Raw genomic sequence first — 23947 nt, 5'->3', positions numbered from 1 at the left:
ATCTACGAATTTCTCAACCTCAACAACGCTCTCCTATCAGAACAGTAGCAGTTAGTTTTTGTAATTGTTGGGCTTGGTGGTTATGTAATTACCTCTGTTGTTGAGAAAGGGTTCGCCAGTCGAAAAGGGTCCGCCGAAGGGCCTGCCTGCGAAAAAGGTTCTGTCTGTCGATTTGGGTTAGTGTGTTGCATTCGACCATGTCGAGTGCAGGTATTTAATCAGCTACTTACTCCTTGATTTGGGTTTGATTCGCGTCGAGGGCGTCGCCCGCGTTTTTGTCGAGATCCGCCCCTCGGATTCACTTGGACAACCGCTAGGTCATTGCCGAGCTGTGTCGCCAACTCGTTTAACAAGCTCAGTCGACGATGTCCCTGGTACTTAGGGTCTTCTGACATAGCCCGCACATTACCAACAACATACAACCCAGCTTTTGCCCTGGAGAGCGCAACGTTTATGCGCTGGGCCGCATTCAAAAATCGAATTCGCTCTGTACATGTTAGGTCAACAATACAGACTTCGCGCTCTCTGCCTTGGAAGCCATCGATGTTTGTGATAACGATATCAAGAAGCCTCTGGCCAATTTGTGGATACGCGCGTGCCATTGACAAAACATCACAACGATACATATTCCTTTAATACGAATACGGTATAATTATTACGATCTGTTCACCGAGGGCAACATTTTCCCGTAGGGGACTTGCTGCCAATTCCAACACAATCTTCCGGTGGTCAAGATTGGCTTTAGACTTGGTGGAATTCAGTTCCACTCTACTGCCGACAACATCGAGGTAGATGGCAGTGGGGTCCTTTTTCCAGTTCAGGTTGCGTCATAGGAGACAATTAGATTGGAAAGGCAGAGGATAGACTTATGGTACATTACATATGACAGTGATGGCTATCACGCCCAAGATCTTTGAGGTGTTCCTCCGAAGCATTACAGACAAAGGACTCACAATCATTGGAACGTAACAACATCAACCTTTTGGAATCAACAGCTTCCTAAAGGTAAGTCGAAACACCAGAACTCACCAGCCACGGAAGGGCTCGCCCTCTAGAAACGTTGAGAGAAATCGAAATTGAACAGATTTAATATTTAACATCGGCGTTGGCGATCGTTCAAGATGCTCGTAAGATACTAGAGGGTGGGCGCGGGATTCCGCAAGTCTCAATTGATTTGGTAGGATGTGAAGTGAAAATATCACGGCGCTAATCTAAGGATTGATTGATGGAGCTCTAAGGCATATCAATTTCTCTGTGGTTCATCTTTTGATATACATGATGCAGCCACAAAGAAGGGAGAAAATGGGGAGTGCTATAACAGAAAAATTCCCATCATGGAGAGCTGAATCGAAAACTACAAATACTCCTCCGTATATGTTAACATAGACAAAATTGCCATCACTGGTCATTATCAACCTGGGATATATATAACTCCCTTACCAGCTATCCTACTTATCATTTCGGCGGCGATGACTTCATTACAATCCGACCCATTCGCCCTTCTCCCTCATTAACTTGAACCAGTCCTTCACGTATGGAACAGCAACATGTGGGCCATAGGGGTCCTTGTCCCACTGAGGGATGGGGGGAGACAGGCCAGTTTCTTCGAGGCAAGCAGCACGCAGTTCAGCCAATGTCCCACCACGATCAAAGAGCTCAAGCTTGTCTGACCCCCTTGCAGCTTTGATTTCTGCCCTGAGGGCATCCGTAGCACTCTGGTCAACGGAATAATCCGACGGATTCACCACCACACCGTAATTTTTGCAAGCCCCCTCGATCGTGACTGATTTTCGATGTACTTCCAATGCCACTTTCTCCGCCGGCCTTGTGAGCGGATCACCTAGCCCACCACCACCCCAAGTGATCCATTCAAGCAAGTCCCCGGGCGCAACGCGGATATGATCACATTTGCTCTGGAGGACCTTCGTTGGCGGATTCTGCGGATCTTTGGAATAATAATAAATGACCTTTCTTGATCGGCTTCCTGGTTTTCCGCCGTTTACGCCCCACGGCTTGGTAAACCATCTATCATCATGGATGCTAAACTCTCCAGCGCTGAGGAATCGATACACAGTGCGTTGTGCGTTGCCGCCGCGATAGAACCCAGCACCACCCGAGTCCGCTACAGATTCGTTCGCTTCGAGTCGGAGCGGATAGTTAAATTCCAAGCTTTCCGTGGGAATCGACTTCATTGCCGGGAAAAGGCAGTGGCAATCGGGCTATGGTTTCAATCAGCATCTGACATATCTACTTCATTTAACATACAAGGTTTTCTTTCTTTTTTTTCTTTTTCTTTATTTCTTGTTTTTGGAAGTTTCTTACCCCATCTCCAATTGGCCTTGCTGGGACACCACCGAAGCCAATCTGGTAAAGCTGGAACCATTCGCCGGATGGCTTGAAGCCAGAGTAAAACTTTGGTTTAAGTTAGCAACATGTCCCTGTCCCTGCTTCCTGAATATGGACTTCTCTTACAAAGTGAGGGCTGTCGGAAAAACCTGCAGCAGCCATAAATGTGGGATTCCTCTGGCCAAACAATGCTTGAAGAACATCCAGGATTCTCCCAAGGAAATGCGTCCGGCAGCTCAGGGGTGCAGGCCGAACAGGTTTAAGCACCGAACCTTCGTGGAGGTGAATTTCGAGTAAGTCATGGAAGCCATCATTCACAACACAATAAGGATCATAAGCTGCCAAGAGGTAGTAACTAATGATATGTTAGCAGGGGGTTCAAAATTATCGCGAAGGGAGTCTGCACCGTACCCGATAAACATTTTAAACATGGTTTCAGAAAGGTAGAAGTTAATTCCCGTTTCACTTTGAGGGCTTGTTCCATGCCAGTCAAAATGAAGCTTTCCGTCTTCCTTTTTCTGCATTGTGCATTTCACAGCGTACGGCCCATATCCATGTCCATCATCATCCACAAAGTCGGTGAACTCAGTTGGGTCACTGCCAAGTTTTGTGTCGATAATCTTGGAGATAGCTGATCGGTTCTGCTCGAGAAGACTGTCGCATGCGGCCTTGTACACCTCCGCCCCGTACCTGTCATGGAGCTCACAGACACGTTCTGCCGCTGTACGTACTGCAGTAACAAGTGCAGTGATATCACTTCGCATCCAGTCGGGCTGCCGAGAGTTACGGCAGAGGAGCGTCATAATATCCTCGTTATATTGACCCTTGCGATAAAGTTTTAATAGAGGGATCTGGATACCATCCTCGAAAACAGTGGTTGCATTAACAGACATGCTACCCGGGACCTTCCCCTGAACATCAGTCAAATGACCAAAGTTAGCTGCCCAACCCACCAGCTTGCCGGCGTAGAATATTGGCAAAAGAACAATGACGTCGTTCAAATGGCTGATGGCGCCGTCAACCTCGTAAACGTCGTTGGTCATGAATACGTCACCTTCCTCAATGGTACCTGTCCATCTGCGCAAGAAAGAAGGCACAAAGCTTCCAAATTGTCCAACAAGCATCTCCCCTTTCGGGTTAGTTACGACGTTGAATTCATCTTGCTGATCTCTAATCGCAGGTGACATGGCACACCGAAGCATAAGGCGATCCATCTCCTCTCTAATTGATTGCAACGAGGCCGATATCAATGTTGATATCAAAGGTTCCTTCGCGACTAGTTCTGTCGCAGATTGTGGAGTATGTGAGGTTGGATTCCTATCTTCCTCTTTTTTAGTCTCCAACGGTCTAATCAGGATGTTTCCCATGGAGTCAATCTCGCCGTAATATCCGGGGAGAATGAGGGTATTAGAATCCTAAACAATCAATGTGTATTAGCTCAGGTTCACTTTTTTGCGAAGGTTATCATACCATCTCGGTTACCACGCAGGGTCCTTCAACCACGTATCCTTTTTTTGTAATCTTACTCCGATCCCAGATATGAGCTTCGTACTGTTTCCCCTCAAATATGATCATTGATTTCTCCCTGAGCGCCGATTGAGGAGGGGTATTACCCCCTGACACCTCATTGGCTTCAGCTAGAGCTATTTCAATATCGGCGGCGCCATCAATAACTATAACACCCAGGCGCATGATTTCAAGCTCGAATGATGGAAGGGAATATTTAAATTGCTGATCATGGAGTGCATCGAATTTGGAATGCAGTATCTCAGAAAATAATTTGGAAGAAGCTCTGGTGTCATCATAGGAGAGCGGAATGGTGAGAGTTAGTGATTGGCCTTTGTATCGCACATCAATCTCATAATTCTTGATGAGTCGGTCTTCAGAAAGATCATGGATTTGACTGATCATCACCTGGACACAGGACTGCTCCAGGTCACTATATACCTTTTGTAACTCGTCTGCGTCGATGTCAGAAAGTGATTTGATATACGATCTCGACAGAGCGTGGCTCATCTTTGTCGTGGCATCTCCCTGGGCGCAAAGCACGCCTGGAGCAGGAGGAACAATAACTGGCCAGGCCCCCAGCAGCTTTCCCACGGCATTCGCATGCATGGGTCCTGCTCCTCCATAGGCAACTAGAGCAAAGCCTCGAGGGTCATGGCCTCGTTCTACGGATACCAGTCTCACAGCTCCGTAAATTGTCTCATTGATCATACTGATAATGCCTTCAGCGGTTTTTTCGCGCGGCAGATTCATCTGTGCTGCTAATCCATCAATCGCAGCCTCGGCTGCAGCAACATCCAACTCGAAGCTTCCTCCAAGTAATTTGGACGGCAAATATCCTAGAATTAGGTTTGCATCTGAGACGGTTGGGTCTTTTCCTCCTGCACCATAGCAAGCCGGTCCAGGAGTCGCTCCAGCACTTTCAGGGCCCACTCTCAACGTCGATGTAATATCAACATATCGAGCAATTGACCCACCTCCGGCTCCGACTGATCGAACGTCAACAGAAGGGGCCCGAACAGTGAGATTATCAATAACAGTCTCACGACGGACTGAGGGGGATCCATCTACGATAATGGCAACATCCGTGGAGGTGCCGCCAATATCGAGAGTGATTAGGTTCTTGTAAGGTGTGTTTTTGGCTACAACGTCGGCGATTCCACGAACGCCACCAGCAGGCCCAGACATAAGGCAGTTAACTGGAACGTCCCCTGCTAATTCCAGTGACGTCATCGCACCATCGCTTTTCAACACACGGATTATGGAGCTGTCGTCCTTTAAAAGGTTTTGGAGGCCCGAAAGGTATCTCTTGACGATGGGTTTCACCATCGCATTTGCGGCTGCTGTGACCGTCCTTTCGTACTCTCCGGTCTCTGGAAGGACATCAGTAGAGCAAACGATTTCGACTTCGGGGCCGAGCTCCTCCCTGACGATGCCACGTACTGCGTCTTCATTAATCCTGTTCGCATAAGAATTTATCAAGCTTATGGTAACTGATTCCGGGACCTGGCGCTTCAGCTCTGCCAAATCTAGTCGCAACTTGCATGCGTCGACTTCCTGTATTAATTCGCCCGTGGCAGACACACGTTCGGAACATTGCACAGTTCTTTCCAGCGGCACGACTGGTTCAGGGGGAACGAAATTGATCCAAGCACCCAAGGCACCGGGAATATGAGATCGTCTGAGGGCAAGAATATCCTTATGGCCTGCAGTGACAATCAGAGCCGAGTGTTTGGCGCCTTTCCCCTCGAGAACCGCATTTGTCGCAGTTGTGGTTCCGTGATGGATAAAGTCAAATTTCCCGTCCCAGCCAGATCTACTTTGCAGTATCTCCCGAACCTTGGCGATACCATCTTTGACTCCAATGCTTTGGTCATGAACCGTGGACGGAACTTTTGCTCGGACGGTCTCCCCGTTGGGAGTAAAGACACAAACGTCTGTGAAAGTGCCCTGATTATTGTGTACTCAGTGGTCAACTCAAGATATCTTGAATTTACAAACCGACAATCGATGGACTTACGCCGACGTCAACACCCAATCTATAGCCAGTCATGGTTGTGAAACTTTGCCTCAGAAACTTTGGTAGCGGTGGCGAGGAGAGAGGGACTTGTGATTGCTGAAGAGGGAAGGACGTTATTGAATTGAGTATTCGATAACGCTAATTTACTAGTTCAAGAAAATCATTGAAACCAGCGAGTCTTTGTTGATCCTTTTTCTTTTTCCTTATTCTTTCTTCTTTCTGCTTTCCAAGTGTTGATCTTCGAAATTTACAGATTCCACCGCGTCTTTAATTTGTTGCCACCTCATGATGCCCCGCATTCTTGCACACCTGCGCTTATGCACCAGAGTCGAGTTGTCAAGGGGAAAAACAGACCAGCCGAATGAGTGACCAATCAATAAAGCATAACTCTTGCAACGAATGCAAACGCAGGTATGGGAAATCAAATCAGAAACAAATCCGAAGAGATATAATGAACCAATCACCCCTTAGTTACAAGCTATATCATTAGGTAACGTAGGACTCCGAAGTCACTACGGGCTGCTACGGAGGAGAGATTGGTTCTATCCAAAGCAAAATAATGCAAGCGACCGCCAGAAACACCCCCGCTCTGCAGCGCCAAGGTCGGATACTAATGATAGATTTTGCAGGCGCAGTAATTTCCTTTGGGAGAGTGGGCCCCTCCTGAACTTCCCGTACGGAGTAGTGTCCACGGCCTCCACTGCCCTGTTCTCCTGAAGTTCCGCTTCATAGATGTAAGCGCTTGGGGAAAGTTAAAGAAGTTAGCGTGTCGCTAGCGGGCGGTAGCTAAGTTTCAAGGACCAGGGGATCCCGAAGCCATCTCCATCGTGGCTGGCTAAGCTATAAGTCTTCCGCTTTCCCCATGAGTCTAGCAGGACACGGTTCTGTACATCCATGATCCATGAGCATTCGACCTTTTGACATGAAACCGGAGCGAAGCCGGCTGGGAAGGGGACCCTGTGAGGAGTCAATGTGAAGTACTCCGTACGAAAGGCGAGATTCGGATTTTGTGAACTTACCTTTGATGTATTTTGAAGCTACGGAGGAGATCTAGGGTAAATATTTTAAATGCGACGCTGAACTCTGAATTGCAGATCAGTTCCAGCCATCAAACCTTTTTTTCAAGCTGATCAGAAGCCAACAGCTGTTCGAAACCCCGCTGTGGTCGGTTGCGCTGCGTACCACGAATACAAGGGATAAATTACATGTACGCTGCCAAGAACGACTAGTGCTTAACAGGTTTAGTGTGTGCCTTCCCTCGTGTTTCCGAATATTCGCTCTCGGCTTGGTGCACCACGATGAGCAGTCCGACAAGTCGATTCTCTACGGAGTTGATACCAGAGAGATACTATTGCCAATCAATCTCCCACCCATTGTGGGAGGGTATCCGGAGACCACGGCGCAGATGGGATGCCAGTTCAATTGATTAGCATTCTACAGCTAAAGAAAGGTTTGAAAGAAGGGCTCTGAGGCTGTCAGTTGCAGTAAAACACAGGCAGGAGTACTGTCGATATGACAGCAGATGAACTAGCTGCTGACAATGGCAGTGTCATCCTTCGACAGCTTCTGCAGTGCTTAAACGCCTATCACCTCCTGAATCTAAGACGCCTGTCACTCGAACATCTCTCCCTGCAAATCCTGCTGTAATATCCGTTCATAGCAACTTAGCCAGTCTTCTTGGGAGATATTGAATGCTAAAAGGAATGTGAGAACTGCAGTATTAGATCAAACTGGTTCTATCCAGCTGTGATATGCAGGATCAGATGGTGAGCCATTGAGCAGAAAAGGTGGGTGAGAATGATGGATGATATTTGCGCTTTCGACTCTTCCTTTTCCTGCAAGATCTTTCATGACTTCACGAGAAGACAACATTTGAACACTAGTCGCTAGCAGTTATTTTGTCGGTAATCCGATGTTATCACTGAGTGGCTCCTGGCCATGTTTACGGAGTACACTAGACGGCGACTAATAAACTCACTAGACAAACACTAAACTCATTTAGCGCTTGTCCATCCACTGCACGAAACTTGCATCAACGAGCTTCACGCCAATCTCACCCGCATGATGATTGCAGGCACCACGAGCATGAAAAGGCAAGCCACCCACAGACAGGAGAGCGGGGCGGCGAAGGAAATGCTTGATGCGTTGCCAATTCCCATAAATTTTTAGTTCAGTCGCCTTTTACATTCTTATTCAGCTCGAGCTCACAAAGGATTCGAAGAAGGACTGGGAGGATCCTCACAACTTAATTGTGCTGCCACCATGGTGGACACACTGCCCTCGTAGGTCACCAATTATCAGAAGAGATATATGGGACAAGCATGAAACGCGTGGGAGAAGATATCCCCGCGGTTTCGGATTCAAACCACACCCAAAGACCGGTCATAATGGCTCTAAACTGCAAACTCCGCTGAACTCCAGGAGAATTGAAGTCGGTGGCTTACGCTTGAATTCTACACATTCTGAATTCGGTAATGTGCTCGTTCGAGGCCACGCGCCAAAGTTTGCCTCTGATCTCTCCTCCTCTCAAACTCTTCGTACATCTTCAACCCAACGATCAACCGTATGATGAATCAAATCAAGGTACGACACAAGCTTGGCGTTGATCAAAAAAAAGAATGAGTTCCTTTCCTGACTGGAGGCTTTCTGGGCCCAGTCTCCTGCTGTCAGCCGCACCTCACTGGCTCAGAAACTCATCCGTGCAAGGATTGACATGCTACAAGCCGAGAATACGGCCAATGAGTCTTATTTGTTCTCCCCCGTAACCCGGGTTGAAAGGCGAGCCGACCAGTTGACCTTGTGATAGGTTCTAGGGCCGAAATACCCTGTTCCCTCCCACATTACTTCGTGAAAGAAACTGTGTTTGAGCTTTCACTTCCATGTAATTTTGAGTACTCATCCCAAGCACTTGGGACCGCGTGAGCAGCGGAAACTCTGGAACGCTAATGCTCTGTCCTTTTTCCTTTTTCCAGAATGTTGCAAAATCCCGCGGACACTTTCAATCGTCCTTATCAAAAGCCCGCGAAATTGTGCCAATGCTCTATCCTCCGCGCTCAACACCGAATGATCTTCCTACTCATCAAGCGCCACATCGTTCAAAAGTTTCCCTCATAAACTTTGCTTTAGTGACAATCCCCTTGTTCGAGATACTGGACAGACAGGTGTGGCGCTTATTATCCACATGAGAATGTCTATTCCTCTTTCTGCCATCTTCCTTGCTGCGTGAGAGCAGATGCTTGCCTCACCTAAATTCTACAGCTCATATTCATATATCTATATATCGGTGTCATGCCTTTTGTCTCTGCGCATACACTCCTAGAATACATCCATCTTTCCAGCCTCCCAGAGACTGTGCGGTGATGGCTGTCGTCACTCCCATTATTCCGCCGCCGCCAGGAGTGAGCTCAAATTTTGACCACCCGACAGATGTTTTACGAACGGTAAACCTTGTGACGCAGTACTTGACTATAGCAGTTGTCACAATCTTTGTCGCGACTCGTCTCATCATCAAATATTACCGCTACTCCAGGTTTGACATTGAGGATTGTGAGTATGGAATCTCCCTTGAAGAAGCGAGGCATCTTGACTTACTTTTCTTCCACAGATGCTACTACCATTTCATGGGTATGTCACGAGGATTCTTTCCATTCCATCACCACCATCGCTGACCTTATTATCAGCTATTCTTCATGGGATACTGCAGTTGTGTGGCACTTCGTAAGTAACTGCATTCACCTGCACCTATTCAAGAACAGGTCTAATTATCAGTTAAAGTTTCATATCATGGCGGTGGATACCACGCCTGGGATGTCCCTCAACCCGAGCAACGGGAATTCCTCAAGGTGGGATGCTCACACGCAACCTCCCTTGTGTCTTGATCATTTTCGTGAAGCCCGTAGCTTAGATATCGAGGAAAACTGATTTTCGCCTTTCCCAGATCTCATATGCTATCACGATTCTCTACGTTCCAATGGCATTCTCTGTGAAAGTGGCACTGCTAGCCATCGTCATCCGAATCTTCAATCCGGATCGCAAGAAGGTTCTCGGCGTCTACGTGATCTTGGGAGCACTCCTGTTATATTATATTCCAGCTATCTTTTTGAAGATTTTCTTTTGTATTCCCATCTCGGGCTACTGGGAAGGGCCGGCCAGCGGAGCCAAATGCTTAAATCAACAAAACTTGATTACTGCAGACGCGGTCATCAGCATGGTCAGCGACTTCGTAATTCTCGTCCTACCATTGCCGTTGACGTGGAGCCTTCACATTAGAAAAACCAAGAAACTGCGGGTTATTGGCATCTTGGGAGCCGGAGGTGTTGCCACCGCGTTCAGCGTTTGGAGGCTTGTCATAATGGTTGAGCAAGGCGCTTCAACCAATCTCACTATCGTCTTTATTCGAATCGTGCTCACCGGGTAAGCATCATTTTGGGAGAGGGGAAATATTTTATCCGATCTACCTTATCCTCCAATCTTATTTTTTTTACGTTTACTTACTAATGATGTTTGATTCAGCAACGCGGAGGCTGGCATTGGCTTGATCTGTGCCTGTTTGCCAGTCATAAGCTCCTTTTATACCTATCGCAAGAAGAGCTCAAGCGAAGTCCACCAGAGCCCCGCCCAAAGTTACGAACTCTCCAGCTGGCAGAAAATCTCAGCGAATGCGAAATACCCCCCCCGAAATCGCGATTATCCGAATCTATCGCCAGATCAAGCAGGGTTAATCTGCACCGTTGAAGCGGCCACAACGCAGTCAGCTGTTGAAGACTCGGGCGCGAGCAACTGTTCTCGAGAGAATACAATGAATCATGGCGGAATTCACAAAAGTGTTCATGTTGTGGTTACAGGTGAAAGGGAAAAATATTAGGGATTATTTTTTTCTATTGTTATTTTTATTTTTATTTTTTTTTTTAATGGATTATATACAATGATAGATATGAGCCGACTCCTTGAAGACAACAAGTCTGCTGCGCATAGTTGAGCCAATTTAAAGAAACATCGGTGAACGATTATGCCAGGCGTATTTGGTTTATTGCTCTCTACTCCGTAGCGTTCTCGGTGATTATTACTGAGCCGGTGAATACAGCTCTGGTGCTTTGCTATCTTTGCGATAATGTTGGCGACTTGGCCAATTTATGTACCCGAGTCCTTGTATGGAGATATTAAATGAACAAATAAATGCAGCTCTAACCATTTTGGTGCTCGGCATTTGCTGTGGTTGAAAATTCATTTCTACACACGTGCAACTAACTAGCCCCGCCCGGCCATTTTGTGTCGGAGGGATTGGATTGGGTGATTCGTCCCCTCTATACCACACCATGGCGCTGGTGGTGACATTGAGCTCTTTTGCCCCAGTGGCCTAATATTTTGATGCTCAGCATATGCCAGGGGAAGGAAATATAATGTTCTATTTCTAACCACGGCACAAAGGGTGATGGAAATTTTTGTCACTTAATTATTACTAAGATTGCTTCATAGTTATTGTTCAAATTAATTAAATTGCCAATTACGATATCCCATCCAATCTACCATATACACTAGACGGACGGTAAAAACACCCTCCCAGCAACAATCCCATACCCAGTCTAGGACGAATTGGAGTTGTCGGCACAAGAAAACGCAGATCCTAAAAATAAATAACTCGTCAGCTTCCGTTCCCTCGATCTTGAAATAAAAAGCCGGACAACTTCACGCAGACGTACCAATGAGTCCCGACGCATATGCGTCAATAATTTGCAAAATAACCCCGTACGTCGCCCCGATAAAAAAGAAAAGGCCTAGGAGAATCAGGCCAATGTGGAGCAAGTAAATGGTCTTCTGGCGAATAGTGCCCTTTCTGTAGTCACCGTGATCGAAAAGCCACAGCCAACCAGGAATGATCATGGCCAGGGGTGCGAAACAGAGTGAGCCCAATAGGGCGACCAAGTAGTTGAAGATCGGAATGGCCTCTGCAATGATAAACGAAAGGGTACCAAGGACAATCGTGCAGCCGAACCATGTCGACCAATGAACAAATGTGTTGGCTTGCAAGTGTTGGGTGTTTCGAAGCAGTCGGACAAAGAGATACTTTGCGGCAATCTAGGGAGAAACGGTTAGGCATGTATCAAAAATAGGAACTGTGAGAGGAGGAGGAGGAAAAAAACCTACATGCAAATAGAGGCAACCGCTCACAACAAGTCCTATCAATGCAATGCCGTACGAGACCATTTTGACTGTTTGTCCTGCGCTCTGTAAAAACGGTCAATTTACTTCTTCTTCTTCTTCTTTTTCTTCTTTTGCCCCAAGTATGAGGCAGGTGGATGAAGCACTTACGCCCAACGAAGGATTAGCAACCCATTTTCCGCACCAACGATAGACTACCACACTAAAACAGAGATATGAGGCAGTAACGCCGCCCATGCAAAGGTAAAGAGCCTTTTTATAGTCCTTCGGGTTGCGCATCTCCGAAATGATGGGCAGAAAAGCACTTGTGCCTGCGGAGGAGACGAAGATAGTGCTAGATGCAACCATACCGGCGGCGTACCCAGGGTTGTTAAAGGCGTGATATCCCAAGTCATACGGCCCAGTTTGAGGGGCCGCAGCCGGTCGGGAAAGCTGGGTGACTCCAACCACGACTATGAAAATTGCAATATAAATCGAAGAAAACCCGGCGTATGTGAGCCACCCAACGTGTTCGAGTTTCCGGACTGACGCCGTAAGAACGATCACCACTGCGGCAAGAAAGGACCACCACACGGTACAAGCTCCATGGTGGGAGAGTGCATTTAGACCCGTAGCCACGCCAATGATTCCAGTGCCCGCACAGAGAACATAGGCAATGATAAACAGGATGCCAGTGATTTCTTTCGCAATAGGGCCACCGGTGACCAATACCATATCGGCGATTGAGTGACATCCGGGATGTCTCTCACGAAAACCCCCAAGAATCACAAAACAGTATGTGTTGAAGGCGCCCCATGCTACAATGCTGATTGCTCCGCCCACCGCCCCCAGCGAGTAGAGAGCAGATGGGATTGATAAAACACCAGTTGCAAATATGACCTTCGTGAAGATGATGCAAGCCTTGAACCATCCGACGTTCCGGAAGTTGACACCGTCCGTTGTCTTTTTAAAGACTTCGTTTTCTTCGGTGTCAGACGTCACATTGACCTCCGCTTCCTTTTCCTTGAACATCTCGAAGACTGGCTCGGATGCGACGCGCTTAGACACCGCACGATGAATGTGAGATGCGAAGTTAAACGGAGAAGCAAAGTTAAGTGGATGATTGCCGCTCCTCTAATGCGTCTGCTTTAAAAAGAAAAATCAAATGATCAGCGGAAATTTAACTACCTTAAATTAAAACACCAGCAACATACCAACTTGAGCACACTATGATTCTAGAGTCCCAAGATGGTTGTTAGGCTGATAGCTCATGAGTTCTGTTGCGCAACCCTGGCCGCAGAGGTAGCACTATATATCTCCTGGGTTCGACAACTTCGCCCCGGTTTCACGCTTGTTGCTAACGCAACATTCAATCATATCCTGGCATCCTGAAGGTCGGAGATTAGCCAGTAACAATCATGGGTCCTGCGCACTTTACGCGGTCACTGATCTCAGTTAGGCATTGCGCATGCTTGGCGAGCAACTGTACGCAGTATGATCTTTTTACGAGTTATGGGATGTCACTCTCGCTCACGGAAGCCATCCGGGACGCTCCCCCACCCCCACAATCAAAGGCATTCGGCAACTACGGGCCGCCGCCGAAGGAGAATCAGTGGCGCTGTGAGAAGCGAGAGTCGGTGGAACATTCGGGTTGTCCGACCAGGATTATACATATTCCCAACTGCTGCTGGCGGTCTGGCATTTCAGAGTGCTAGGAAGCGAGGAACTTCTTGGAACCGAGACAAAGACATGCACTGCATAGCGGTGAACACCTCTGACAGAGCAGCTCAGTCCAGATCACTACTATTCAGTAACGGGTGGGAGAGAAATGAACTTGCATATGCAGCGCAAACAAAGTCGGTAAATCCCCCCCCCCCTCTGCTCTGCGCTTGTGTCAAACGAAAAAACCGGATTCGGTTGGCACACCTGTTTGAATGAGTGGGCGAGCACCCTCCCGTAATTGACAGGGCTAAGGTCCGCGCTTCTGGGGGGGCAAAAGTTCTCTCAATAATGGGGGAGGTTCAAGGTGAGCTGTATGTGGGGTATGTTAACGAGAAAGTCACAACGAATAATAAACCATACTAAGTTGTATGATATGTTATTGGTCAGAACATCCCCACCCATAATACTCTGGAAACCTTGTCTTCGGTCCAAATTTCCTGTCCCCATGGCATCTGCTTACCCTTCAACGTGGCTAGAGGGACTGGATTGGATGGCTCTCCGCCCAGTAAGCGCTGGTGGTCACTGAGCTTCCTTGCCCCGGTGGCCTAGATCAACGTTGGTTCGAAGTCGGTAATTTATAGATTGAGTTTAGTCCCTTGTCCCTTCTCCTTGGAAACCTTATCATTTCGTATTCTGCTAGTTGGTGAGCTACCAGTAGTTAGTTAACTATCTTCATGCAAATGTAAGCATATGCTGGCTGGGCACAATTTCTTTCTAAAAAAATGTATTCTCACAGTTTCTATTTCTGTTCCTTACTTCATCGCCAGCCATAGCAATATATAGACTATATCTGGTGAAGCCATGAGACAGTCTTCTCATCAACGTTCAACCAGATGCCAGGAGAGAATCGCGGATCGCGGGTCCAGAAATGGTTGAACCAAATCAAATTCCGCACCAACCACGATGAACCAATGCATGGTCCTTGGGACGATTGAAGATTCCATCGATGGAACTTGGAGCCCTTCCGCCCCGGAAGCCCGAACCAATTGTTTCCATTTATTGATTGATACTTTATTCCTGCAAAGCATCGACTTGCTTTACTTCCAGCGAAATGCGAAATGCGGAATGCGAAATGCAGGACCTCTCCACCCTTGATTTGTCAGTTTGCCTTCCTGCTAGTTACTCCTGTACTCCGGCGATACAAAAGGCGCTGAATTCCCCAGGATGTTTCCCTCCATCCCTTCTCCTACCCCCCACTCATCTTCCCCCTCCAGGAAAAACAACCTACGGCTAGAGAGAGCAAAACGGAAAAGGAAAGAAAAGTTTAAATGAAGCCAACAGCGCTGGCAGTCGCCCTTGTCACCTGGGCTGGGGTTGTCTCTGGGAAGCACTATGTCCAGCTGATGTTGGAGGATCCCCAGAATTGGGTGGGAGGTCCTAGTTTGTTCCCCAGTCGCGTCCTCGCAGGGTATGAAGAACCAGATAATGGAACCCATGCCTCCACTTGGGTATCTTATCTGCAGGATGAATGCAGCAGCCTTCCAAGATGCACAGCTTTCATCTCCTTTCGAGATTATGACACCGGTAAGGAATAACCTTTAAACGTCCTAAAACTTTTACAATACTGAAATGTTTCCCTTGAGAGACAAAAAGACTGTATTTATTTTTTTACTTTTACCATTTCGAAGTTTTTTTTTTTTTTTTTTTTTTTTTTCCCTTCTTTTTCTAAAAAGGGAGAAAGGTACGCTAACGATTTTGTATGCAGGGGGGCTGTTTGGCTATCTTTTTGGAGGTAGCTCCGTAACTCCTGGAGATTTTGTAAGGACGTCATGGGCAGCAAACTCCACCGCATGGAATGCATATGAGACCTAGCCTCTAGTAAATCTAAGAACTCTGGGTGAGTTGTATTCAAGGACAAACAGTCCTGGAGTGGGATCGATGCTGAACGCCTAGATATGGGTTTGTGTGGATGTTAATGTACTCTAGATAGCTTTCGATTTGCCAACGGAAATCAAAAATGCATCAGTGAAAATTTAGAAGGAGGTCCTGGAGATAAACTCGAACACTTACCCTCCATAGTTAGAGCATTATACTTCGTCACCATCAAGAGGAGGGGAGGAAGAAGAAAAAATAGAATTTTCCTGACTTCGCCTTCATCTATGCATGTCCATCATAGGCGGTGGTTAATGGAGATATGTATTGTTCATTTGCTCATCCAAACAACGACCTGACCATAGATGGGGGGAACCATACCTTTTTTTTTTTTTTTTTTTTTGGCTCCTCTTCTCCACGCTGTGTATGTGGGGCGAGACTCGAAGTTCAAGATAACACACGGCGAAGTTCTGCGGGCAGATTGGAAAAATATCTTGTAAATCATACCTACGACTTTACTGGTCTAACTCTTCTTCTTCGTCTTCTTCTTCCTCTTTTTCTTTTTCTTCTTCTTCTTCTTCTTTACATATATAAGGAATGGACGTGGATTATGTACTCTGAAGACATTTCCGATCGATGTATCTGAGGCACGGGATTTTTAAAATTATGTGACTATACAGAGTGTGGAACAGAAGACAGTCAAATGGAAACTTCAATCCTGGGTCTCAAACAAATTCTGGTAAAGCTAGGTAGAAAATTTACCACAGAAAGTTCTAGTGGCAAGGATTTTCCTTCTCAGCTCTGTATGCATGGTATGTATTGTCCAACTGTGGCAAATGTGCTTGTGGATGATAAAGTTGATACCATGTGCATATACATAAAAACATCTCGGTAAACATCAAAGCTTCAGTGCAATTTAGAAACAACCATACACCATCCTCTTGCGTTCGTAATCTCCTTTGTTTAATCAAAGGAAACAATAGCTAAGGGGAAATCCCAACATGCGGAAGATGCTATTTCCACCTGCTCCCACACTTAGCCAGCCAGCCACCTTTTCTGCGTGAGCAACAAGAGTAGTAACCCAAAGTAACGCGTCTCGAGAACGAGCTTTACTTGTAACCTTTTTGACGCAGACGCTCCTCGTCCTCAGCACGAAGCTCGGCATCGATTATTGCACCGCGAGACGGCTTATGGCCATGCATCTTCGCCTAGGAATTGAAATTATGTTGTTAGTGGATAGAGTTCAAGAAATATGGGTTAAATATCTATACGGAGGATTATACGCCTTATAGTAACACATCATAGCCTCGAAATGGATTTTCCACATCAAGCCGCGTCCCTCCCCTTTCCCCCCCCCGCTTTCCCAGATTCGATCTCGCAACTCCCAAAGGAGACTCAAAGGATTGAACGAGGGAAAAAAAAAAAAGGCTCACTGGAGCAGTAGGGTCAAGCTTAGCTAAGTCTTCGTCTGTGAGCGTCGAGCCATTCTTGGCCAAGTACTGTTCTTTCAAATGCCGACTACCTCTGCGGCTGGATAGAGGAGGGTGGTCCCTGTTTCGCTTCGCTTCAATGGCTTCGGACCGAGGAGAATTCGTCTGGTCCCCGATCCCGTAAAGTCCGCGGGTGCCGACCTTGGAGGAGTTCCCGGTCATTGTTTTACTTTTGTTTTTTTATTAGTATCTTTGTAGCCGGCTGGAGTAGGTTCGATTCAGAGCTCCTGATGCAAGGGGAGTTTAGGATCACAACGATGGTATTTTGGGGCTTGGCAGATTTTTCGTTTTCGTATCCCCCCCGCCTTTCTTTGTCTTGTTCTTATTTTTCCTTCGAGGCAGAATACCCCCAAAGCTGTTTTAGTGTCGACAATACAACCTGTTCAAGGTCTGGTGTAGGAAGGGGATATCCTCCATTGTCTGGGTTGATGATATCATCCATGGATCTCTCCCGTAAGTTTGGCCAATCACGTGGGTTTATAACAAAACCTTGGAAAGCAACGTTGCCCAGCGAAAATACATCTGGGGAATGGCTATGGCAGTTACCTAGGTAGGTGCTGTTTGACGAGCAGCCATGCGAGGATATGAGAGATTGATATTTGAAAATGGTGTCAATTTGCTGGTATGGAGAAGAAATCTACCTTCTTTTCACGGTCTTGGGCTTGACCACTGAAAATCTTCCTTTCACTTCTGATCCGATAGTGTCCGACAATTGAGATATATCACTCATAGATTGGAGGCGTATAGGCTTGTGGAGTAACATGAAGCTACCGGCCTTGGGGCCACTGAGCTAATCAATTTACGATCAGTTAAAAGCAGATGTAGAGCAGCAAACACGGATGCGACAACAAGAGCATCACATGAGACAAGAAAAGGCTGCAGAAAAAACGGCGCGGTCGTTGTGGGTGCTGACGATGGCATGGTATGTTGCGATTAAGTCCCTAGGATTGGCTAATGATTGTGGATGCTGAGACGGAGTTTCCATAAATTTCAATGCTGGAGAAAGATTCAACTGCAGCATAAATGCGTTGAATAAGCTCAACATGGTGTTTGACATCCTTACAACTACCCACGAACATAGGGGTACATTTGAATTTTCCACTTTTCCAACTGTTTGTAAGCAGCGGTGCTGGAACTAGCTGCTTATATCACAAGAGGTCCTTAAGACTCTACAAGGATTAAGCTATAGGAGATAATACAATGATATATCGAAGAGGATTCGGATTGAATGATTAGATTTCGAGGTCGTAAAACGTAGGGCTCAGATTATAACAGAATGATCCGCTGGCCCTTAGAAGGTTGGGCCAGCTGCTAGCTATATACATGCAGTATCGTAGGCAGATCGAACTTGCTATGATGTAATCTGTAGATGGCATGATAATGCCTTGATTTCAACCTGCCTAGCACTGGTATCTTAGTGCGGGTTTCTTACAACTGCCCCCCCTGAAAGGGCTGCTGTCCCAGTGGGCCAAAAAATCATAGGGTAATCATAGATAAGTCACAGTATCAATCAACAATGAATATTGTTGTCTCATTCACAACACAAAACTCATAGAAGTAAATGAAATTGTAGAATATGTGATCTCACAAAAAATATAGAAGATTAGAATCTCTGAGTAAATCTTGATTCTGATAAGCTATTGAGAGATTCCTTCCCCCATCTCTAACAGCAAGATTGGAACCAAAGATGTAAGTAATCACTAGAGAATTGATGAGTTATTGATATAGAAATGTTTGTTGACAGTAATAGCAGTTTTTTAATGATATTTTTCAAAGAAATTATCAGTCAGTAAGTATTGTGTTGTTTTATTTGCATTTTCAATAAGAGATTGATTGCTACGGTTAAAATATTCAAAGAATCAGAGCAAAACCCCGAACGAGCCCAATTCTTCGAATTAGACAACGCAAGTACCCTCAATCGATTCCTGCTGCCTTCATTAGTAACTGCTGCAAATTTGAAAAGATTTGATGAAGTTTTGATGGAGATATTTGATGAATAGTGTTTTGGCGTCTGCTTGGGCGGATTTTCAACGTTTCATCAAATTACTCCATCAATACTGGGTCAAATCAACTCAGATTTTGACCAGAGATAGATCTATCTTATATTGATAATCTATTAAAATCTTGTTCAATTTGATCTGCAGTTGCTTGAGTTATTCTTGTTTCTCTGTTTGAGAAAACTCTGATCGATTTTCGTGTTCAAACGTATCCGTGCCAAGTCCCCCCTGAGTACCTCCCAGCCACACGTGCCTGCCAAGTAACAAAAAGATACCTCGGCACAATTGACTAGTGCATACCCCATCAATTCGAATCCATCGTCCCTCGAATCCCTCGTCGAATCCCTTCGAATAACCCTCCCGTTGATAAAAACATAATATAAAAGTGGAAATTTCAGTGTTTGAAAGATAGCTTGGTCCCTGCAAGTACTTTATATATAAAATAAGAGAATCATGTTTGCAAAAATGGCAAGATATCTGATTTTTACAAAAAAAGAGTGTACATTATTCCAGGTTTGAAACTAAGCCAAAATGGAAAGCTTGCTCAATAAAATGTAAAAAGAAACTTATTGCTACAATAATGCAGCTAAAACTTGGACATGGTTATTTTAAATCATATTTAACAAAGATTAGAAATGATTTAAGTGATTTATGTTCAGATTGTCAATTATATGAAAACTCAAAGCATCTTCTTTTACTTTGTACAAAGCATACAGAGTTAAGATTGAGATTGAGAGAGAAGTTTGAATTGACACAGTTAAATTTAAAACTTTTGTTCAATACAAAAACTGGAAATGAATTCTTGATTGAATATTTGAAAGAATCAAATATTGCTACAAGATTTCAATTGAATAATTTGATCTGATAATGAATTCAATTTTTGTTTTTGTTTTTTCTTTTGTTTCTATGTATTTGCTTTAATTTTTATTCTTGTTTTTATTTTTATTTTGTTACTTTTGCTTTGAAATTTATTTCATTTTGATTATTTTTGATTTTGACTTATTTTAAAAAGTTTGATTTGTGAATGCTTTTTTTTTTTAATAGCTGCTGTTTTTTATATTTTTTTATTTCATTTGTTTTAAATTGAATGTATTGATCTGTTAACATTCTTTTGACATTCTTTCTTAAATTGAATAGTTTGAATAGTTGTTTGATTCTGGGCTGGAATTCTGCTATTGCATGTATTAAATTGACTTTGTATATTAGCTTATTTTTAAGTTGAAAAATCCTGGAGTGTTTCAGGTAGATGTCATAGTCACTGACTGCATACATTTATAATGAAAGAATAATAATAATAATAACTGCACAGTTTTTCTGAGAAGCTCACAATCTTGAATATCACAGATCTCACAACTTCTTACGCAGTCTGATTAAAAAAGAAAGTGAAATTTGAAGATTCTGAAAGAGAAAATTATAAGTTTCTAGTATTTTAACAAACTCATCAGAAGTCTACATAAAAAAGCAGAAATTTGCACTCTGGTTTCGATGAGTGGTGATATTAAAAAGCATTTGAATGCATTTTTCTTTTCTCATAGTCAGATGGCTGCTCTTTTATGTACTCCTCGCTATAGCAATCTCTCTACATGCACATTTCTAATGTCATTGCCGCCGCTTTCCATAGTTTTCCTGGCCTGCAGCTCAAGCGGGTTGCATGGTTCTTTTGCATTATGACTTAGTCTAATATCAATGTGTCAGTAAATGAACTTCAATTTAGATTTGGATTGTGTAGCGTACGCAGCTCAGTAGGATAATACACGTCTGATTCTCTAAAAGATGAAGATGGGCGGACGCCCTTATATATACATGCTTGTTTATTTACAGTGATTGATTCCTGCGGAAGGAGCGATCGCAGGGTTATAAAAGGAAGGATAGAAGCCTTGAATAGGGGCGGAAGAAGGAAGGGGTGGAGCGGAAGCTCTGGGAATCAGCGAGGGGTGGGTAGGGGCGTAAGTACGCCACAGATTGCAACTATATCTGATGGGTTTTGATCATTGACTTCAGAAGTTTAATATATGAAAATAGAGTTCTGACATCTGTGAAGATTACTGCACAGTCAAAGCCATATAATTTATGAATATGCTACCTTGTATATTCTTCTAGACTCTCCCGGATGTAGCCCACCTCTTCCTGACTAAGAGGTTTATACATTTGCTGAAAAGGCATTATCGGTCGGCTATCTGCAAGAGCTGTATGGATTGATTGAGTTTAATCCACTACAGATCTTGAGGGCTGGAGATTCAGTGGATTTCTGAAAAAAATAATATGTATGGCTTTTTTAGCAGTGCTTTTTTCACAGCATACAGAACTATGAGCTTTCAATTCTCAAATGCATATTGCCTGCACTGGAGATGTCGGCTTTATTGAGTCAATAGAGCTCAGAGAGGTGTTTTTTTGAGACTCAACAAACTGCTGCTGAACCCTCTCAGACATGATCATTTCTTGATCAATATCATTGTTTTCTGTATGCAGATGTCAGTTATGATTCATTATTAATAAAATGATAGGAGTTTCTATTGCATCTGTGGCAGAACTTGAACCACTATCACCTCTGCTGTTCACTTGACCAGCCTCTGATTCCTCAATCTTACAAGTTCAAATTGTCTGAGTATTCATGATGAAAGTGTGGTGTCAGATGTTCTGCAAAGCTTGAGTGACTTTTATAAAGGAAAAGAAAAGATTGAATTGAGGAAACAAAATAGAAGGAGAGCTGATTTTATATGCTTTTAGATTTATGCTGCCTTTTTTTCCTCACAAGACAAATTGGGAGCAACAGCAAATAGACTGTACCATGTATGGGATTTGTTGACTAATGAAATAGATACTGGTTTAGGGATTGTCTCCCACACTTCCTGTTGATGTGCATCTAAAAATGAGGTTTACAAGAATAATAAAATTTCATTTATCAAACTGTTCTATACAGAAAATGCAAAAGTATGGACAATCAAATGTGTTTACAAAATTTGACCAACTTCTATTACTGATTGAGCTATGGTATAAAATCAGCAAGCCGGATCTTGCGTCTGATAGAAGGCGAACTCATCGAGATTCAGCATTAAAGTAGTGTTATCATCAGATACAATTTACTGATAGAGAAACGTGAATCAGAAAGATAGAATATCTGTCTCAATCAACCTCATGAAAACATCAACTCAGAGTTAATATCTCACCAGACAAAACAGCAGAGGGCCTTCTAGATTGATCATTCACATCAAATTTTCCATTATACAAGCATAAAATCAAGATGTAAGAATGCATTGAGTCCGCCAGACTTCTGTGATGGATCAAACATTGTGAGTTTGAGAACTCTCCATAAGATTCTTGAAATAGTCAGTAGGATTGGCAATTGTGCGTGCTTTAATATAATTTTCCAGCTTTCTCCTTTCTTTACTGGCTTTAGCAACCCAGTTGTTCGCATCAGCCACTGCATTGGTAAGCGACTGCTTGCATTCAAGCAGAAATGATAGTAGTATCTCTGCTAAACTAAATAAATAGTCTGATATTTTGATGGCAAATTCATATGCAAGTTAGTCAATTTTTTCATCATCTGTCTTCTTTTCTGCATTGATTTTCTTTTTTAAATTGCTGTCATCCTCATCTGACTGTTTGAAAACTATGCAGAAAAGATGGGAACTCATCTTCTCATCAGTGAGCTGAAACAAAACCTTTCTGTCCATACGGTCAGAGCGGATGAGCGTGTCATTCAGATATTCAATGTGATTTGTCATCATAATCAACAATTGATCTTTCTGTAAAGATATACTATTTAGAGTATTAAGAAAAATGAATAAAGATATATTTCTCTGAGACTTTCTGTTCTGTGAGAGGCTTACCACATTTTTGTTAATGTTTTCTGTCATTTCACTTAGTTCTGTTTGTATTGTACCAATAGTATCAATATCTTCTAAAAGAATGACACAATGCAGAGGAAGCTGAGCAAACAAACTGTTCAGACAGCTGTCATCAATGCTTGAAAAATTGAAAACATAGATATTCAGTTCAAAACATCTGATCACAGATAAGCTGAAACTGGACTTCTCAGTTTCAGAAGGCTCATACAGCAGAAACTCTTTTCAATAGAAAATTCCATGCCTTGCATATTAGCTGCGGGCTCGCTCATTCAAAAAACCCTCAATATCCTTCAGCATGGCTATTTTCTCATCCTTATTTATGATGACAATCGATATTGATCTGATGTCTCTTGTCTTCATCTTCCTTCATTCACTGTCATGATGCTCAAAAACCGTAATCTTTTTCTGGAGAAATTTTAAATAATCAGCTCAGCATTCACGCAAAATTTGCAATGATCCACTGATGCAAAAAATGGAAATATCCTTCTTCATCTCTTTTGCCACATACTGGAACCGGAGCAAATGATTTCTGTATACTCGTCTTTGCATGCCGCCGACGCTAGCGAGAGAGGAGCGAGCCTTATGGGCGAACGGCTGGGTAGATACCCAGGCGATGAGCATATCGTACACTTCGTTGTAGTAGGAGACGTGGACGGTCGAAGCTTTCCATGGTTAGAAAAAGCTATCATTAGGGGAAAGAGCCACGAACTGAAATAGGTTTCCATCAAGTCCGTCAAGTAACGGATGGCATATCTACCCAAGAACAGGAGCATGCTGCAGAAGCACAGAAGGTGAGCATAGCTGTTCAGGTCACTAGCTAGAAGTTGCTGTAAGGACGCCGAGATGCCGGTGAAGCCGGGGAAGAAGACGTCCACAATGGAGATCTGGGATGGGGCAGTGTGGATTGGCAAAGAACCAGCAGTGTTGAATGTGTTCATTCTGGAGTAGGAGACGTGGTTTGGTTTTCTAAACAGATGGTATTGTGTGCGGTGGGTTTGGAGAGCTTGAACACAAGTGTTCTTCAATTGGGTTGGTGTTTGCAGAGCTCGAATTTCTCGAGCCGTTCAT

At 44.3% G+C, this 23947-nt stretch overlaps 8 protein-coding genes across 8 annotated transcripts; 4 read left to right on the top strand and 4 right to left on the bottom strand.

The window, feature by feature from the left end:
- Nucleotides 1–1478: 1478 nt before the first annotated feature.
- Nucleotides 1479–5905, bottom strand: HCAG_00310 (conserved hypothetical protein; the record flags this gene model as incomplete). The annotated part of the gene is made up of 7 exons (XM_001543214.1): nt 1479–2219; nt 2266–2277; nt 2323–2412; nt 2473–2701; nt 2758–3761; nt 3817–5802; nt 5873–5905. 7 exons carry the CDS (start codon nt 5903–5905, stop codon nt 1479–1481), a joined length of 4095 nt encoding a protein of 1364 aa, XP_001543264.1.
- Nucleotides 5906–9231: 3326 nt separating this feature from the next.
- Nucleotides 9232–10736, top strand: HCAG_00309 (predicted protein; the record flags this gene model as incomplete). Its single annotated transcript, XM_001543213.1, has 6 exons — nt 9232–9418; nt 9477–9496; nt 9553–9589; nt 9647–9714; nt 9810–10285; nt 10385–10736. The coding sequence occupies 6 exons, from the start codon at nt 9232–9234 to the stop codon at nt 10734–10736; spliced, it is 1140 nt and encodes a 379-aa protein (XP_001543263.1).
- Nucleotides 10737–11454: 718 nt separating this feature from the next.
- On the bottom strand, nt 11455–13042 carry HCAG_00308 (conserved hypothetical protein; the record flags this gene model as incomplete). Its single annotated transcript, XM_001543212.1, has 4 exons — nt 11455–11495; nt 11572–11947; nt 12017–12097; nt 12182–13042. The coding sequence occupies 4 exons, from the start codon at nt 13040–13042 to the stop codon at nt 11455–11457; spliced, it is 1359 nt and encodes a 452-aa protein (XP_001543262.1).
- Nucleotides 13043–15000: 1958 nt separating this feature from the next.
- On the top strand, nt 15001–15544 carry HCAG_00307 (predicted protein; the record flags this gene model as incomplete). Its single annotated transcript, XM_001543211.1, has 2 exons — nt 15001–15256; nt 15438–15544. The coding sequence occupies 2 exons, from the start codon at nt 15001–15003 to the stop codon at nt 15542–15544; spliced, it is 363 nt and encodes a 120-aa protein (XP_001543261.1).
- Nucleotides 15545–16653: 1109 nt separating this feature from the next.
- On the bottom strand, nt 16654–18019 carry HCAG_00306 (predicted protein; the record flags this gene model as incomplete). The annotated part of the gene is made up of 4 exons (XM_001543210.1): nt 16654–16752; nt 16978–17203; nt 17676–17824; nt 17948–18019. 4 exons carry the CDS (start codon nt 18017–18019, stop codon nt 16654–16656), a joined length of 546 nt encoding a protein of 181 aa, XP_001543260.1.
- A 58-nt stretch (nt 18020–18077) lies between these two features.
- HCAG_00305 (predicted protein) lies at nt 18078–18933 on the top strand (the record flags this gene model as incomplete). The annotated part of the gene is made up of 4 exons (XM_001543209.1): nt 18078–18150; nt 18672–18723; nt 18811–18823; nt 18892–18933. The coding sequence occupies 4 exons, from the start codon at nt 18078–18080 to the stop codon at nt 18931–18933; spliced, it is 180 nt and encodes a 59-aa protein (XP_001543259.1).
- Nucleotides 18934–22307: 3374 nt separating this feature from the next.
- HCAG_00304 (predicted protein) lies at nt 22308–22783 on the top strand (the record flags this gene model as incomplete). Its single annotated transcript, XM_001543208.1, has 4 exons — nt 22308–22321; nt 22403–22460; nt 22524–22554; nt 22650–22783. The coding sequence occupies 4 exons, from the start codon at nt 22308–22310 to the stop codon at nt 22781–22783; spliced, it is 237 nt and encodes a 78-aa protein (XP_001543258.1).
- Nucleotides 22784–23245: 462 nt separating this feature from the next.
- On the bottom strand, nt 23246–23817 carry HCAG_00303 (predicted protein; the record flags this gene model as incomplete). Its single annotated transcript, XM_001543207.1, has 3 exons — nt 23246–23284; nt 23417–23541; nt 23589–23817. The coding sequence occupies 3 exons, from the start codon at nt 23815–23817 to the stop codon at nt 23246–23248; spliced, it is 393 nt and encodes a 130-aa protein (XP_001543257.1).
- Nucleotides 23818–23947: the final 130 nt, after the last annotated feature.

Source organism: Histoplasma capsulatum, genomic scaffold, assembly GCF_000149585.1.
Source record: "Histoplasma capsulatum NAm1 scaffold_1 genomic scaffold, whole genome shotgun sequence".
Taxonomy (NCBI): Eukaryota; Fungi; Ascomycota; class Eurotiomycetes; order Onygenales; family Ajellomycetaceae; genus Histoplasma; species Histoplasma mississippiense.
This window is presented reverse-complemented; position numbering and strand designations above follow the sequence as displayed.